At 39.8% G+C, this 18718-nt stretch overlaps 1 protein-coding gene across 1 annotated transcript in view; it reads left to right on the top strand.

The window, feature by feature from the left end:
• The window catches only part of LOC129864737 (cGMP-specific 3',5'-cyclic phosphodiesterase-like), a 97503-nt gene that overhangs the window by 6808 nt on the left and 71977 nt on the right, over positions 1-18718 (top strand). The window contains exons 2-3 of the mRNA XM_055937032.1: positions 6654-7284; positions 11139-11312. Of these exons, the coding sequence (XP_055793007.1) occupies positions 6654-7284; positions 11139-11312 (805 nt within the window). The remainder of the gene's footprint in view (positions 1-6653; positions 7285-11138; positions 11313-18718) is intronic.

Below are 18718 nucleotides of genomic sequence, written 5' to 3'. Positions count from 1 at the left end.
CCTGTTAATGTTGGTTAATGTCCTGTTAATGTTGGTTAATGTCTTGTTAATGTCCTGTTAATGTCTTGTTAATGTTGGTTAATGTCCTGTTAATGTTGGTTACTGTCCTGTTAATGTTGGTTAATGTCCTGTTAATGTTGGTTAATGTCCTGTTAATGTCCTGTTAATGTCCAGTCAATGTCTTGTTAATGTTGGTTAATGTCCTGTTAATGTCCTGTTAATGTTGGTTAATGTTGGTTAATGTTGGTTAATGTCCTGTTAATGTCCTGTTAATGTCTTGTTAATGTCCTGTTAATGTTGGTTAATGTCCTGTTAATATTGGTTAATGTCCTGTTAATGTCCTGTTAATGTCTTGTTAATGTTGGTTAATGTCCTGTTAATGTTGGTTAATGTCTTGTTAATGTTGGTTAATGTCCTGTTAATGTTGGTTAATGTCCTGTTAATGTTGGTTAATGTCTTGTTAATGTTGGTTAATGTCTTGTTAATGTTGGTTAATGTCCTGTTAATGTTGGTTAATGTCCTGTTAATGTTGGTTAATGTCTTGTTAATGTCCTGTTAATGTCTTGTTAATGTTGGTTAATGTCCTGTTAATATTGGTTAATGTCCTGTTAATGTCCTGTTAATGTCTTGTTAATGTTGGTTAATGTCCTGTTAATGTTGGTTAATGTTGGTTAATGTCCTGTTAATGTCCTGTTAATGTCCTGTTAATGTCTTGTTAATGTCCTGTTAATGTTGGTTAATGTCCTGTTAATGTCCTGTTAATGTCTTGTTAATGTTGATTAATGTCATGTTAATGTTGGTTAATGTCCTGTTAATGTTGGTTAATGTCCTGTTAATGTTGATTAATGTTGGTTAATGTCCTGTTAATGTTGGTTAATGTCTTGTTAATGTTGGTTAATGCCCCGTTAATGTTGGTTAATGTTATGTTAATGTTGGTTAATGTCCTGTTAATGTCCTGTTAATGTCCTGTTAATGTCCTGTTAATGTTGGTTAATGTCCTGTTAATGTTGGTTAATGTCTTGTTAATGTTGGTTAATGTCTTGTTAATGTTGGTTAATGTCCTGTTAATGTTGGTTAATGTCCTGTTAATGTTGGTTAATGTCTTGTTAATGTTGGTTAATGTCTTGTTAATGTTGGTTAATGTCCTGTTAATGTTGGTTAATGTCCTGTTAATGTTGGTTAATGTCTTGTTAATGTCCTGTTAATGTCTTGTTAATGTTGGTTAATGTCCTGTTAATGTTGGTTAATGTCCTGTTAATGTTGGTTAATGTTCTGTTAATGTTGGTTAATGTCTTGTTAATGTCCTGTTAATGTCTTGTTAATGTTGGTTAATGTCCTGTTAATGTTGGTTAATGTCCTGTTAATGTTGGTTAATGTCCTGTTAATGTTGGTTAATGTCCTGTTAATGTTGGTTAATGTCCTGTTAATGTTGGTTAATGTCTTGTTAATGTCTTGTTAATGTCCTGTTAATGTTGGTTAATGTCCTGTTAATGTTGGTTAATGTCTTGTTAATGTTGGTTAATGTCCTGTTAATGTTGGTTAATGTCCTGCTAATGTCTTGTTAATGTTGGTTAATGTCCTGTTAATGTTGGTTAATGTCCTGTTAATGTTGGTTAATGTCCTGTTAATGTTGGTTAATGTCCTGTTAATGTTGGTTAATGTCCTTTTAATGTCCTGTTAATGTCTTGTTAATGTTGGTTAATGTCCTGTTAATGTTGGTTAATGTCCTGTTAATGTCCTGTTAATGTCCTGTTAATGTCCTGTTAATGTCTTGTTAATGTCCTGTTAATGTTGGTTAATGTCCTGTTAATGTTGGTTAATGTCCTGTTAATGTTGGTTAATGTCCTGTTAATGTTGGTTAATGTCCTGTTAATGTCCTTTTAATGTCCTGTTAATGTCTTGTTCATGTTGGTTAATGTCCTGTTAATGTTGGTTAATGTCCTGTTAATGTTGGTTAATGTCCTGTTAATGTCCTGTTAATGTCTTGGTAATGTTGGTTAATGTCCTGTTAATGTTGGTTAATGTCCTGTTAATGTCCTGTTAATGTCCTGTTAATGTCTTGGTAATGTTGGTTAATGTCCTGTTAATGTTGGTTAATGTCCTGTTAATGTCCTGTTAATGTCCTGTTAATGTCTTGTTAATGTTGGTTAATGTCCTGTTAATGTCCTGTTAATGTTGGTTAATGTCCCGTTAATGTTGGTTAATGTCCTGTTAATGTCTTGTTAATGTTCTGTTAATGTCCTATTAATGTTGGTTAATGTCCTGTTAATGTTGGTTAATGTCCTGTTAATGTCCTGTTAATGTCCTGTTAATGTCTTGGTAATGTTGGTTAATGTCCTGTTAATGTTGGTTAATGTCCTGTTAATGTCCTGTTAATGTTCTGTTAATGTCCTGTTAATGTTGGTTAATGTCCTGTTAATGTTGGTTAATGTCCTGTTAATGTCCTGTTAATGTCTTGTTAATGTTGATTAATGTCCTGTTAATGTTGGTTAATGTCCTGTTAATGTTGGTTAATGTCCTGTTAATGTTGGTTAATGTTGGTTAATGTCCTGTTAATGTTGGTTAATGTCTTGTTAATGTTGGTTAATGTCCTGTTAATGTTGGTTAATGTCCTGTTAATGTTGGTTAATGTCCTGTTAATGTTGGTTAATGTTGGTTAATGTCCTGTTAATGTTGGTTAATGTCCTGTTAATGTTGGTTAATGTCCTGTTAATGTTGGTTAATGTCCTTTTAATGTCTTGTTAATGTTGGTTAATGTCCTGTTAATGTCCTGTTAATGTTGGTTAATGTCCCGTTAATGTTGGTTAATGTCCTGTTAATGTCTTGTTAATGTTGGTTAATGTCCTGTTAATGTTGGTTAATGTCCTGTTAATGTTGGTTAATGTCCTGTTAATGTTGGTTAATGTTGGTTAATGTCCTGTTAATGTTGGTTAATGTCTTGTTAATGTTGGTTAATGTCCCGTTAATGTTGGTTAATGTCCTTTTAATGTCTTGTTAATGTTGGTTAATGTCCTGTTAATGTCCTGTTAATGTTGGTTAATGTCCCGTTAATGTTGGTTAATGTCCTGTTAATGTCTTGTTAATGTTGGTTAATGTCCTGTTAATGTTGGTTAATGTCCTGTTAATGTTGGTTAATGTCCTGTTAATGTCCTGTTAATGTCTTGTTAATGTTGATTAATGTCCTGTTAATGTTGGTTAATGTCCTGTTAATGTTGGTTAATGTCCTGTTAATGTTGGTTAATGTTGGTTAATGTCCTGTTAATGTTGGTTATTGTCTTGTTAATGCTGGTTAATGTCCCGTTAATGTTGGTTAATGTCATGTTAATGTTGGTTAATGTCCTGTTAATGTCCTGTTAATGTCCTGTTAATGTCTTGTTAATGTTGATTAATGTCCTGTTAATGTTGGTTAATGTCCTGTTAATGTTGGTTAATGTCCTGTTAATGTTGGTTAATGTTGGTTAATGTCCTGTTAATGTTGGTTAATGTCTTGTTAATGTTGGTTAATGTCATGTTAATGTTGGTTAATGTCATGTTAATGTTGGTTAATGTCCTGTTAATGTCCTGTTAATGTCCTGTTAATGTCCTGTTAATGTCCTGTTAATGTTGGTTAATGTCTTGTTAATGTTGGTTAATGTCTTGTTAATGTTGGTTAATGTCCTGTTAATGTTGGTTAATGTCTTGTTAATGTTGGTTAATGTCCTGTTAATGTTGGTTAATGTCCTGTTAATGTTGGTTAATGTCTTGTTAATGTCCTGTTAATGTCTTGTTAATGTTGGTTAATGTCCTGTTAATGTTGGTTACTGTCCTGTTAATGTTGGTTAATGTCCTGTTAATGTTGGTTAATGTCCTGTTAATGTCCTGTTAATGTCCAGTTAATGTCTTGTTAATGTTGGTTAATGTCCTGTTAATGTCCTGTTAATGTTGGTTAATGTTGGTTAATGTCCTGTTAATGTCCTGTTAATGTCTTGTTAATGTCCTGTTAATGTTGGTTAATGTCCTGTTAATATTGGTTAATGTCCTGTTAATGTCCTGTTAATGTCTTGTTAATGTTGGTTAATGTCCTGTTAATGTTGGTTAATGTCTTGTTAATGTTGGTTAATGTCCTGTTAATGTTGGTTAATGTCCTGTTAATGTTGGTTAATGTCTTGTTAATGTTGGTTAATGTCTTGTTAATGTTGGTTAATGTCCTGTTAATGTTGGTTAATGTCCTGTTAATGTTGGTTAATGTCTTGTTAATGTCCTGTTAATGTCTTGTTAATGTTGGTTAATGTCCTGTTAATATTGGTTAATGTCCTGTTAATGTCCTGTTAATGTCTTGTTAATGTTGGTTAATGTCCTGTTAATGTTGGTTAATGTTGGTTAATGTCCTGTTAATGTCCTGTTAATGTCCTGTTAATGTCTTGTTAATGTCCTGTTAATGTTGGTTAATGTCCTGTTAATGTCCTGTTAATGTCTTGTTAATGTTGATTAATGTCATGTTAATGTTGGTTAATGTCCTGTTAATGTTGGTTAATGTCCTGTTAATGTTGATTAATGTTGGTTAATGTCCTGTTAATGTTGGTTAATGTCTTGTTAATGTTGGTTAATGCCCCGTTAATGTTGGTTAATGTTATGTTAATGTTGGTTAATGTCCTGTTAATGTCCTGTTAATGTCCTGTTAATGTCCTGTTAATGTTGGTTAATGTCCTGTTAATGTTGGTTAATGTCTTGTTAATGTTGGTTAATGTCTTGTTAATGTTGGTTAATGTCCTGTTAATGTTGGTTAATGTCCTGTTAATGTTGGTTAATGTCTTGTTAATGTTGGTTAATGTCTTGTTAATGTTGGTTAATGTCCTGTTAATGTTGGTTAATGTCCTGTTAATGTTGGTTAATGTCTTGTTAATGTCCTGTTAATGTCTTGTTAATGTTGGTTAATGTCCTGTTAATGTTGGTTAATGTCCTGTTAATGTTGGTTAATGTTCTGTTAATGTTGGTTAATGTCTTGTTAATGTCCTGTTAATGTCTTGTTAATGTTGGTTAATGTCCTGTTAATGTTGGTTAATGTCCTGTTAATGTTGGTTAATGTCCTGTTAATGTTGGTTAATGTCCTGTTAATGTTGGTTAATGTCCTGTTAATGTTGGTTAATGTCCTGTTAATGTCCTGTTAATGTCCTGTTAATGTTGGTTAATGTCCTGTTAATGTTGGTTAATGTCTTGTTAATGTTGGTTAATGTCCTGTTAATGTCCTGTTAATGTTGGTTAATGTTGGTTAATGTCCTGTTAATGTCCTGTTAATGTCTTGTTAATGTCCTGTTAATGTTGGTTAATGTCCTGTTAATATTGGTTAATGTCCTGTTAATGTCCTGTTAATGTCTTGTTAATGTTGGTTAATGTCCTGTTAATGTTGGTTAATGTCTTGTTAATGTTGGTTAATGTCCTGTTAATGTTGGTTAATGTCCTGTTAATGTTGGTTAATGTCTTGTTAATGTTGGTTAATGTCCTGTTAATGTTGGTTAATGTCCTGTTAATGTTGGTTAATGTCTTGTTAATGTCCTGTTAATGTCTTGTTAATGTTGGTTAATGTCCTGTTAATATTGGTTAATGTCCTGTTAATGTCCTGTTAATGTCTTGTTAATGTTGGTTAATGTCCTGTTAATGTTGGTTAATGTCCTGTTAATGTTGGTTAATGTCCTGTTAATGTTGGTTAATGTCTTGTTAATGTTGGTTAATGTCCTGTTAATGTTGCTTAATGTCCGGTTAATGTTGGTTAATGTCCTGTTAATGTCCTGTTAATGTTGGTTAATGTCCTGTTAATGTTGGTTAATGTCCTGTTAATGTTGGTTAATGTCCTGTTAATGTTGCTTAATGTCCTGTTAATGTTGCTTAATGTCCTGTTAATGTTGGTTAATGTCTTGTTAATGTCTTGTTAATGTCCTGTTAATGTCTTGTTAATGTTGGTTAATGTCCTGTTAATGTCTTGTTAATGTTGGTTCATGTCATTTTAATGTTGGTTAATGTCCTGTTAATGTTGGTTAATGTCTTGTTAATGTTGGTTAATGTCTTGTTAATGTCCTGTTAATGTTGGTTAATGTTGGTTAATGTCCTGTTAATGTCCTGTTAATTTTGCTTAATGTCCTGTTAATGTTGGTTAATGTCCTGTTAATGTTGGTTAATGTCCTGTTAATGTCCTGTTAATGTCCTGTTAATGTCTTGTTAATGTCCTGGTAATGTTGGTTAATGTCCTGTTAATGTTGGTTAATGTCTTGTTAATGTCCTGGTAATGTTGGTTAATGTCCTGTTAATGTTGGTTAATGTCTTGTTAATGTCCTGTTAATGTTGGTTAATGTCCTGTTAATGTTGGTTAATGTCCTGTTAATGTCTTGTTAATGTTGGTTAATGTCATGTTAATGTTGGTTAATGTTGGTTAATGTCCTGTTAATGTTGGTTAATGTCTTGTTAATGTTGGTTAATGTCTTGTTAATGTTGTGCTAATGTTGTCTTAATGTTGTGTTAATATTGTGTTAATGTTGTGTTAATGTCATCTTAATAATCTAATCAAATACACCAATTCCTCAGGGACTGTAAATGTCCTAAATGGTCTTGTTGTACAATGTGTTTTACTGTTTTTAATGTCTTAAAATGGCCCTATAACCTCCTTTGTGTTGTATTTGCAGGGAGATGGTGAATGCATGGTTTGCTGAGCGAGTCCATTCCATCCAGCCCTCCTCCTCCTCCTCCTCCTCCTCCTCGTCATCCTCCAAAGAAACCCTTCTACCCCAGAGACTCACCCAGCCCTCAGACAGCCCCTGCCTAGCCTCCTCTCTGCCCCCTTCCCTGGGCCTGAACGACAGGCGTTCCCCCTCTCATTCCTCAGACAGCCCCTGCCTAGCCTCCTCCCTGCCCCCTTCCCTGGGCCTGAACGACAGGCGTTCCCCCTCCCCAGCCCCGCCCCCCAGCCCCGCTCCCAGCACCCCCACCCGTAAGATCTCTGCATCTGAGTTTGACAGGCCGCTGAGGCCCATCGTGGTCAAGGACGCGGAAGGCTCACTAACCTTCCTCTGCGACACCGAACCCGACCGAGGCGACATCCGGACACCCTTCAGAACCCAGCAGGGAGGGGTCGGGGTTGGTATCCCCACAGGGATGATGGGCGAGGTTGGCAGTGCCCGGGGGTTGGACCGCTGTGCCAGGCTGTTGGAGCTGGTGAGGGATGTGTCGAGTCACCTGGAAGTGACGGCGCTGTGCCACAAGATCTTCCTGCACATCAACGAGCTGATCACTGCAGACCGCTACTCCCTCTTCCTGGTAGGTAGTGGCACCATGGACTACAGTACCCGCAGTGCTCTGTTTGTAGCAGGGCCACTGGGATGATAGGAAGAAGGATCGGACAGTGGTTAGCGTATGTCATGAAACAAACCTAGGATGAAATGATGAAGGATTAGAAAGGCAAAGAGATCATAAATCTCAAGTATTTCAAGTAGTGATGCACCAATATGACATTTTTGGCCAATCCCCCCCCCCCCCCCCCCCCAAAAAAAAACGTTACCGATAACGATAACCAATATTTACAATTTTAGCGGCCTTTTAAGCATTCTAGTACAGTTAAATAGTTAACACACACACGGACGCAGCGGTCTAAGGCACTGCATCTCAGTGCATGAGGCGTCACTACAGTCCCTGGTTCGAATCCAGGCTGTATCACATCCGGCCGTGATTGGGAGTCCCATAGGGCAGATCACAATTGGTCCAGCATCGTCTGGGTTTGGCCAGGGTAGGCCGTCATTGTAACTAAGAACTTGTTCTTAACTGACTTGCCTAGTTAAATAAAGGTTACACACACACCATACTGACCAAAACGTTATTTTGTTGGCATTTACGTACACTACCGTTCAAAAGTTTGGGGTCACTTAGAAATGTCCTTGTTTTTTAAAGAAAAGCAAATTTGTTGTCAATTAAAATAACATCACATTGATCAGAAATACAGTGTATAAATTGTTAATGTTGTAAATGACTATTGTAGCTGGAAACGGCAATGGCACGTTGTGTTAGTTCATCATTTTAAGCTGTTCCAGTTTCAACTGTTCTGCCTGAGGCTATGGAACCCTGACCTATTCACTGGACGTGCTACCTTGTCCTGGACCTGCTGTTTTGGACTCTCTCTCTACCGCACCTGCTGTCTCTTACTCTGAATGATCGGCTATGAAAAGCCAACTGACATTTACTCCTGAGGTGCTGACCTGTTGCACCCTCTACAACCACTGTGATTATTATTTGACCCTGCTGGTCATCTATGAACGTTTGAACATCTTGGCCATGTTCTGTTATAATCTCCACCTGATACAGCCAGAAGAGGACTGGCCACCCCTCATAGCCTGGTTCCTCTCTAGCTTTATTCCTAGGTTCCGGCCTTTCTAGGGAGTTTTTCCTAGCCACCGTGCTTCTACATCTACATTGCTTGCTGTTTGGGGTTTTAGGCTGGGTTTCTGTACAGCACTTTGTGACATCGGCTGATGTAAAAAGGCCTTTAAAAATAAATTTGTTTGATTGATTGAAAAGACTAATTGATCATTAGAAAACCCTTTTGCAATTATCTTAGCACAGCTGAAAACCTGTTGTCCTGATTAAAGAAGCAATAAAACTGGCCTTTAGACTAGTTATCTGGAGAATCAGCATTTGTGGGTTCAATTACAGGCTCAAAATGGCCAGAAACAAAGACCTTTCTTCTGAAACTCGTCAGTCTATTCTTGCTCTGAGAAATGAAGGCTATTCCATGTGAGAAATTGCCAAGAAACTGAAGATCTCATACAACGATGTGTACTACTCCCTTCACAGAACAGCGCAAACTGTCTCTAACATAATAATTTAATGTCTTCATGCATTTTTTACATAGTTATTACACATTGATTACACTATTACACGTATTTCATGTCACAACGATTAATCAATACCTATGCTATGATGCTGGTAAAGTTGTCTCGCGCATCTACAGTTCTGGTCATAAAAAAAGCTAGCTAGCTCATGGATGCAAACAAAACATAGCAAAACGACATAATCTGTTTCAGTAGCTATAGTTAGCTAGCTAACTGTGTCATCATCTAAAATAACCCTCATTTATAAGACAGTTATTTTTTGATTAATGGTGGTCAGACTCATCTATGTGAAGCTAGCCACAATAAGGATTAACCACAATAGTGGATTTTGCTGGTTAGCCTTCAAAATAAAAATATGTCATTGATAGTGATCCAAATGAATACAAATAGTAGAATTATGCCATAATGTAATAGATCATGCTAAACGAGTTTGGAATGTTGTTATAGGAAATCAACAAAAGACACTAATTTGTTAATTTGCCAAAAATCTGTTGAAATCACACTGGATGTGTTATTCTTTAGAGTTGCATTGGGGGCATACTTATTTCACTGTACAGCTGTACCTATGGATTGTGGATCAATGACATGGGGTATCAGTCTACTCAGTGACACCCAGAGAACATTAGCGTCGTAGCTCTTATTGTGGGACTCTGAAACAACTGTGAATTCAGCCACATTTATTGTCAACCTATGTATATTGAACACTATTCCTGAGGAAAAACAATACTGCGTGGATGTTTTGGAGTCTGATATCTCTGAGGAGGACGTTGGGCAGGTGAAGCTGTACAGTGCCATATGAGTGTCAATACACACAATAGGCTGACTGGGGAGGTGATGTCACACAGTCCCGCGATAAGTGCTACAACGCTAATATTTGCATAAACACTTCACAGTTGTGTTCTGTGGGTGTCACCGAGTAGACTGATACCCCATTTCATTACTTCACATTCCAATCTTTTTTAACATTATCTAGTCTAAATATGGCATGATTCCACCAATTGTAACCTTCTGCATCACTTTCAAAGAGGTACTTTTATTTTAAACACAAACCGCAAATTCCACTATTGTGCCTAATTCACAACACATAACCTGGTCCGGTCGAGCCTCACTAGCCAGATGAAGCTAGCTGGCTGTTTATAACGTTAGTTTTGGGCAACAGGGTTAAGTAGCTGACTAGCTATTTATTTTCATGAACTGAAATTCAATTTCAATAGGAGAACAACAAGTGGATACCTAGCAAATACTTACTCACAAGGATTCCTAAATCATTGCTAAGAATAATGAAAATGACTGCAGTTTTTACTCGTCATTGTTTTCAGGCTGGTTGTATTGGTGCTAGCTAGGTACCAAGCTAAAGCCAGCTATAACTGTGTTATTTGACGTCTCAAATTAATAGCTTATTTAATACGTCATATAGTGTTAATGTCAAATAGTGTAATTTGACGTTTATCTTTTTTGACACGCAAAGACATAAACGGCATTCCATAGTATGTCGTGAAGCTAATAGCAGTAACGCTATTACTGTGTGACTCCGGTAGGGCAACATCTGAAAAATAGCGCACTTGGTAGTGTGTACCGGTGCTCGACCAGTCCCGAAAGCCAACATTACCCACGACACAGAACGGTTGATTGTCAAGGGAAATGAGTTCCCTTATCATGGCGTTAATGTATTTTGCCTTTGAGTTGTCTCGCTGAAATGTTTTATCTTTCAAACGACTGCTTGACTTGTTGACTGCTCGATCCACACAGCAGACATTGTGGGCTAGGTTAGGAATGCTGTGTTGCACGTGTAGCGCAACATTTTATGTGGCGTCATTACGTTATGTTCCTACGTTTATATCAGGTATGCACGTCCGCTTTGACATCGGTTTTGCACATCAGCGTTAAACTAGACATCGGGCCAATACCGATGTTGGCATTTTTAGCTAATAACGGCCGATTCCGATATGTTCACCGATATATCGTGCATCCCAATTTCAAGTATATGATGCTGAATGAAGCTGTTGGAAAAGTTGGCTCCCAAGTGGACTGACTTCCTGGTTCTTTTTAGGACCTTTTAATCTCTGTCTAATCCGTATCTGTCTCATTCAACAACCATGTCAGGTAGCAATGATTACATGTCCATGCAAATGGACAACAAAGTGACTTATCATATCATACATCATATAGTATCATATCGTAGTATACACTGTGGAGACAACTTTAAAAAAGCTGTTGCAGATACACTTCCTGTAGAATCTGGATATGTATGACATCACTTCCTTACTGTTCCTTGTCGTGTGACCCCAGGTGGGCGAGGACAGCTCCAACAGGAAGTTCCTGGTGAGCAGGCTATTTGACGTTGCCGAGGGTTCCACCCTGGAGGAGGTGTCCAATAGCTGCATCCGTCTGGAGTGGAACAAGGGCATTGTGGGTCATGTGGCGGCCACGGGCCAGCCCCTCAACATCAAGAATGCCTACGAGGTGAGACGCTTTTTATTTCTCTATGTTTGATGGCCTCCATCTTGTTTGTCCTTTGGAATGGTTAGTTTTACAGTCCTATTACAGTTGGTACTTACTAAGACGTTATGTGGAAAGAAGTTGTACTTATGAAATGTTATGAAATGTTCAACAGTTTTTTGGTGTGTTTTGATGAATCATAAAGAAACCCAAAGGTAGTCATTACAGTAGGTCATTGAATTATTTCTATATCCCTATTACGATGTGATTTCTAAGTAGACACTGTACCAAGTAAATATGGGACTGTAAAACACAGAGTAATTCTCCTTTGACCTCCTTTCTGTGGCCTCCCTTGTTTTTCTGCTGCGTGTCAGATAACATGCACACCCTGGTGGGGTTTGCGTATGTAGGATTATGATGATGAATATAATGAGGAGGTTGGTGTGTGTGTGTGTGTGTGCCTGCGTGTGTGTGCCTGCGTGTGTGTGTGTGTGTGTGTGTGTGTGTGTGTGTGTGTGTGTGTGTGTGTGTGTGTGTGTGTGTGTGTGTGTGTGTGTGTGTGTGTGTGTGTGTGCGTGTGTGTGTTTTGAATCAGGCCAGTATTTGTGTTGGGGAGTCTGGGTCTTTGCTGACAGAGTGCAGGACCTGAGAGTGATTGGCCAAGCATAAACCACAGAGAGGAATGGAGGGAGAGAGAGAGGAAGGGAAAGAAAGAAAAATCCTTGCGAGTTGACCTTCTTTCACTTATAGAGAGAGAGAGGGATAAAGAGAGAGAGAGAGAGAGAGAGAGAGAGAGAGAGAGAGAGAGAGAGAGAGAGAAGGGGGAGGGAGGGTGGGGAGAGAGAAACAGAGAGAGGGAGAGAAACAGAGAGGGATAGAGAGAAACAGAGAGGGATAGAGAGAAACAGAGAGAGAGAGAGAGCGAGAGAGAAACAGAGATGGTAGAGAAACAGAGGGAGAGAGAGAGAGAGATAAACAGAGATGGTAGAGAAACAGAGAGGGAGAGAGAGAGAGAGAGAGAAACAGAGATGGTAGAGAAACAGAGAGGGAGAGAGAGAGAGAGAAACAGAGATGGTAGAGAAACAGAGAGGGAGAGAGAGAGAGAGAAACAGAGATGGTAGAGAAACAGAGAGGGAGAGAAACAGAGATGGTAGAGAAACAGAGAGGGAGAGAGAGACAAACAGAGAGGAGAGACAAACAGAGAGGGGGACTTTTAAATTCTGAGATTAAGCAGGAAGTTGTATGTTAAAGTTCATCGACGGAAGGACACCCATACGCAAGGGGACATTCTGAATTGGGTAAAAATCCATCCTCTCCTCAACTCCTCCGTCTTCCTTTCTTCTGTGACCTGGAAGACGATAAATGTTTTTTTATTTCATTTATTTTTATTTCACCTTTATTTAACCAGGTAGACCAGTTAAGAACAAGTTCTCATTTACAACTGTGACCTGGCCAGATAAAGTAAAGCAGTGTGACAAAAACTACAACACAGAGTTACACATGGGATAAACAAATGTACAGTCAATAACACAATAGAAAAATCTGTATACAGTGTGTGCAAATGAAGTAAGGAGGTAAGGCAATAAATAGGCCAATAGTGGCGAAGTAATTACAATTGAGCAATTTACACTGGAGTCATATATGTGCAGATGAGGATGTGCAAGTAGAAATACTGGTTTGCAAAAGAGCAGAAAAACAAAAAACAAATATGGGGATGAGGTAGGTAGTTGGTTGGATGGGCTATGTACAGCTGCAGCGATCGGTAAGCTGCTCTGACAGCTGACAGCTGACCACAAAAAAATAAATGTCCTCTCACTGTCAACTGCGTTTATTTTCAGCAAACTTAACATGTGTACATATTTGTATGAACATAAGATTCAACAACTGAGACATAAACTGAACAAGTTCCACAGACATGTGACTAACAGAAATTGAATAATGGGGCCCTGAACAAAGAGGGGGTCAAAAACAAAAGTAACAGTCAGTCTCTGGTGTGGCCACCAGCTGCATTAATTACTGCAGTGCATCTCCTCCTCATGGACTGCACTAGATTTGCCAGTTCTTGCTGTGAGATGTTACCCCACTCTTCCACCTGCAAGTTCCCAGACATTTCTGGGGGGAATGGCCCTAGCCCTCACCCTCCAATCCAACAGGCTCCAGACAAGCTCAATGGGATTGAGATCCGAGATCCAGGCCTCGGTGTAACGCTCATTCCTTTGACGATAAATGCGAATCCGACCATCACCCCTGGTGAGACAAAACCACAACTCGTCAGTGAAGAGCACTTTTTGCCTGTCTTGTCTGGTCCAGCGACAGTTGGTTTGTGCCCAGAGGCGACGTTATTGCCGGTGATGTCTGGTGAGGAGGGAGACTCTGGCTGCTCCGGACAGGAGGGAGACTCTGGCTGCTCCGGACAGAAGGGAGACGCTGGCTGCTCCGGACAGGAAGGAGACTCTGGCTGCTCCGGACAGGCGTCCTTCGTTGGAGGCCTCGTGCCATAACTCCTCACTGGAGGTTTCGTGCCATGGATCCTCACTGGAGGCTTCGTGCCATGGATCCTCACTGGAGGCTTCGTGCCATGGATCATCACTGGAGGCTTCGTGCCATGGATCACCACTGGAGGCTTCGCGCCATGGATCACCACTGGAATGGAGAGACACACAGGAGGCCTGGCTCTGGGAGAAGGCACAGGACTCACCAGGCTGGGGAGACATGCAGGAGGGTTAGGGCTTAGCACAGGTACAGAACTCACCAGGCTGGGGAGACATTCAGGAGGCCTTGTCCTTGGCTGAGGCACCGGATGCACTGTACCGTGGAGGCGCACTGGCGGTCTCGAGCGCAGAGCTAGCACCACTCGTCCTGGCTGGATCCCCCCTGTAGCCCGGCAAGTGTGGGGAGTTGGAACAGGCCGCAGTATACCCTGGGTCGATGAGACGCACTAGAGACCAGATGCGCTGAGCTGGCATCATCCCTCCTGGCTCGATGCCCACTCTAGCCCGGCCGATTTGAGGAGCTGCGATGTAGCGCACCGGGCTATGCGTGCGCACTGGGGACACTGTGCGCTTCACCGCATAACACGGTGCCTGCCCAGTCACTCTCTCGCCACGGTAAGCACGGGGAGTTGGCTCAGGTCTCCTACCTGACTCTGCCAATCTCCTTGTATGCCCCCCCCCCCCCCCCCAAAAGAAATTCTGGGGCTGCCTCTCGTGCACTTTTCCTCGAGCCAACTCCTCATAGCGTCGCCGCTCCGCTTTAGTTGCCTCCAGCTCCTCTTTCTGACGGCGATGGTCTCCCGGCTGTGCCCATGGTCCTTTGCCGTCCAAGATTTCCTCCCATGTCCAGGAGTCCATTCCACCACGCTGCTTGGTCCTTTGGTGGTGGGTAGTTCTGTAATGAACGTCGCCGCGAGAAGGAGAAGAGGACCAAGGTGCAGCGTGGTAAGTGTTCATATTTGAATCAATCAACTGAACACTGAACAAAACAACAAAAATGACAAACGAATAGTTCTGTAAGGTGACGACACACAAAACAGAAAACAACTACCCACAAACACAGGTGGGAAAAGGCAACCTAAGTATGGTTCTCAATCAGAGACAACGATAGACAGCTGCCTCTGATTGAGAACCACACATGGCCAAACACAAAGAAATAGACATCATAGAACACCAGACATAGAATGCCCACCCAAACTCACGCCCTGACCAACAAAAATAGAGATATAAAAAGGATCTCTAAGGTCAGGGCGTGACACTAGTACCAATTGTAAAGTTTGATGAAGGAGGAATTATGTTCTGGGGCTGTTTTTCTTGGTTCGGGCTAGGCCAATTCTGTGCTTCCAACTTTGTGTCAACAGTTTGGGGAAAGCCTTTTCCTGTTTCAGCATGACAATGCCCCTGTGCACAAAGCAAGGTCCATACAGAAATGGTTTGTCAAGATCAGTGTGGAATATCTTGACTGGGCTGCACACAGCCCTGACCTAAACCCCATCGAACAACTTTGGGATGAATTGGAATGCGCCAGGCCTAATCGCTCAACATCAGTGCCCAACCTCACTAATGCTCTTGTGGCTGAATGGAAGCAAGTCCCCGCAGCAATGTTCCAACATCTAGTAGAAAACCTTCCGGGACGAGTGGAGGCTGTTATAGCAGCAAAGGAGGGACAAACTCCATATCAATTCCCATGATTTTGGAATGAGATATTCGACGATTAGGTGTCCACATACTTTTGGTCATGTAGTGTAGTTTCTGGTTGAAGATAAAATCTACACAGAGCCTTCTAATCAGCAGGTTTGCATGGGAGGGAGTTTCAGCTTTCCACGGTGACATCACCATGTTGTAAATTGGTTAATAGACCAATAAGGAAGAGAGTTTCAAACCTCTCTGCCAATAACAGCTAGTTTTCCTCCCCACTCAGACAACTCCCAGACAGTCCTAGCAAAATTCTTGCTCGATAAATAGTTTTGTCCTAAAAATATACTTTTGCCCATTTTAATGGAAATCTATTACATTAGGGTACTTAATTGTTACCTAGAAATTATTTGATATTGATATAAAAAGTGAAACACTCATAAAAATCCTTGCTAGTTGACCTTATTTTACTTAAGAGATCAGACAGCTCAATCTTGTCAAGTCCTCCCATGACAGATATAGTTTATTGATCTTGTTGGGTATAATGTTTCAAGACAGATCACTTTCTTACTCCAATCAATAATAAAACCGTCATGCCATTTCAGCCTGTCATTACCAGGGCAGACTAAGGTTGTGTTGAGTTTAGCCTGATCCTGGTAAGTCATAACTATACAGTTTAGTAAAGGTAGCATTCCTATAATGACCTATAATGATTGTAGGTCATACTGTAAATCTTTAATGGTTGTCGGTTGTACTATCAGTCTATAATGACCTATAATGATTGTAGGTTGTACTATCAGTCTATAATGACCTATAATGATTGTAGGTTGTACTGTCAGTCTATAATGATTGTAGGTTCTACTATCAGTCTATAATGGTTGTAGGTTGTACTATCAGTCTATAATGACCTACAATGATTGTAGGTCGTACTATCAGTCTATAATGACCTATAATGATTGTAGGTTGTACTGTCAGTCTATAATGATTGTAGGTTCTACTATCAGTCTATAATGACCTATAATGGTTGTAGGTTGTACTGTCAGTCTATAATGATTGTAGGTCGTACTATCAGTCTATAATGGTTGTAGGTTCTACTATCAGTCTATAATGATATATAATGATTGTAGGTCGTACTATCAGTCTATAATGATTGTACTATCAGTCTATAATGATTGTAGGATCTACTATCAGTCTATAATGATATATAATGATTGTAGGATCTACTATCAGTCTATAATGGTTGTACTATCAGTCTATAATGATATATAATGATTGTAGGTCGTACTATCAGTCTATAATGGTTGTACTATCAGTCTATAATGATTGTAGGTTCTACTATCAGTCTATAATGGTTGTACTATCAGTCTATAATGATTGTAGGTTCTACTATCAGTCTATAATGGTTGTACTATCAGTCTATAATGATTGTAGGATCTACTATCAGTCTATAATGATTGTAGGTTCTACTATCAGTCTATAATGATTGTACTATCAGTCTATAATGATATATAATGATTGTAGGTCGTACTATCAGTCTATAATGATTGTAGGTTATACTATCAGTCTATAATGATCTATAATGATTGTAGGTCTACATCAGTAACAATGCCTTGACTCCTGGAGACCAGGCTGGATTTGAACCCATGATCCCCATTGTGAGGTTACTGCACTGGGCCCACAACTTGAGCACAGATGTTCAGTTCTGCTGACTGCAGATTTCCAAGATTCTGTTTGTGTGTGCTATAGGCGGCCATTGTTTTCCGTTTCTATCTCACTGTCTTTCTTCTCAGACACAATTAGACCATGCCAGTACATATACAGTACATACCTCCGGTCCTGTGTGCGCAGTCCGTGAGCCCTTTCAATAGGAGATGGAATCTTCCCTGTGGACTACCCAGTAGGGTCCCAGCTGTGTCAATTGGTGGAGAGGGACATGAAAGCTGGTGGATGAGACCATCTGTAGGGATGACAGGATGTGTCATGTGAATAGCTTACACACACATTGACACACGCATATATATGCGCACGCACACACACTCATTCTTTCACACACGCACATGCACGCACGTACGCACGCACGCACGTGCACACACACAAAGAGAAAGCAGATGTTTGAGAGAGAGATGGAAGGACAATGAGAGAGAGAGAGAAAGGCAGAGAGTGTGTCAAATTCTCTAGAACGACGTTGGAGGCAGCTTATGGTCGAGAAATGAACATTCAATTCTCTGGCAACAGCTCTGGTGGACATTGCTGCAGTCAGCATGCCAACTGCATGCTCCCTCAAAACTTGAGACATCTGTGGCATTGTGTTATGGCAAAACTGCACATTTTAGAGTTGCCTTTTATTGTCCCCAGCACAAGGTGCACCTCTGTAATGATAATGCTGTTTAATTAGCTTGTTGATATGCCACACTTGTCAGGTAGATGGATCATGTTGGCAAAGGAGAAATGCTCACCAGCAGGGATGAAAACAAAGTTGTGCAAAATGTTTGAGAGGAATAAGCTTTTTGTGCGTATGAAACATTTCTGGGATCTTTTATTTCAGCTCATGAAACATGGGACCAACAATTGACAGGTTGCGTTTATATTTGTATTTTTGTTTAGTGTATTTAGCACGTACCCTTTAGTAAAAAGTATGCAGTATACCTCGGCCACAACGCAGTAGCGTCTCCTGATTGGCTGAGTAGGAGGGGCGGGGCCAAGTGAGGATGGATTTTTACAAATTCAACAGACATGCATCTCTTTAACCAGCCAGATAATATCTCATTTTCAATTCTACATATTTGTCTAAACTCTGAATAGAATATGAATGGAGTTATAGGCAGACTATGACATTAGACCTATACCGTAGTAGACCATATAGCCCATCTATCCTACTTAAAAAGGAAAAGATAAATTGGTTCCATTTAAACATATTTATTCATGAAATCAAAATGCTGTAACATATATAAATTCAATCAAATAGCCTAGTACACACATCACAACTTTTAAAATGTTCAAATCAAAAGGCTATTGCACAGGAAAACGTGGAGAGTCAGGTGCATGGTAAATTCAGAACTGCTGGACAACAACATAATAAACTAAAGCACTGATCATATGGGGAACGAGATCAGAATGATTCCTGAGGCTTGATCCATTAATTAAATAGGTAGCCACGCCTACAAAACTAAGACAATCCATATGTTCAAATCAAAAGGCCTGATTAACATGACATCACTATCGCAGCCACATTCGAGTCCCCCGTGCCGACACATTCAGAAATCAAAAAATGGTTAAGTATTTAGTTTAGCTCTGACGAAGGCC

This window comes from Salvelinus fontinalis, chromosome 11 (assembly GCF_029448725.1).
Source record: "Salvelinus fontinalis isolate EN_2023a chromosome 11, ASM2944872v1, whole genome shotgun sequence".
Taxonomy (NCBI): domain Eukaryota; kingdom Metazoa; phylum Chordata; class Actinopteri; order Salmoniformes; family Salmonidae; genus Salvelinus; species Salvelinus fontinalis.
Note: the sequence above shows the minus strand (reverse complement) of the source record. Positions and strands in the feature narration are given on the sequence as shown.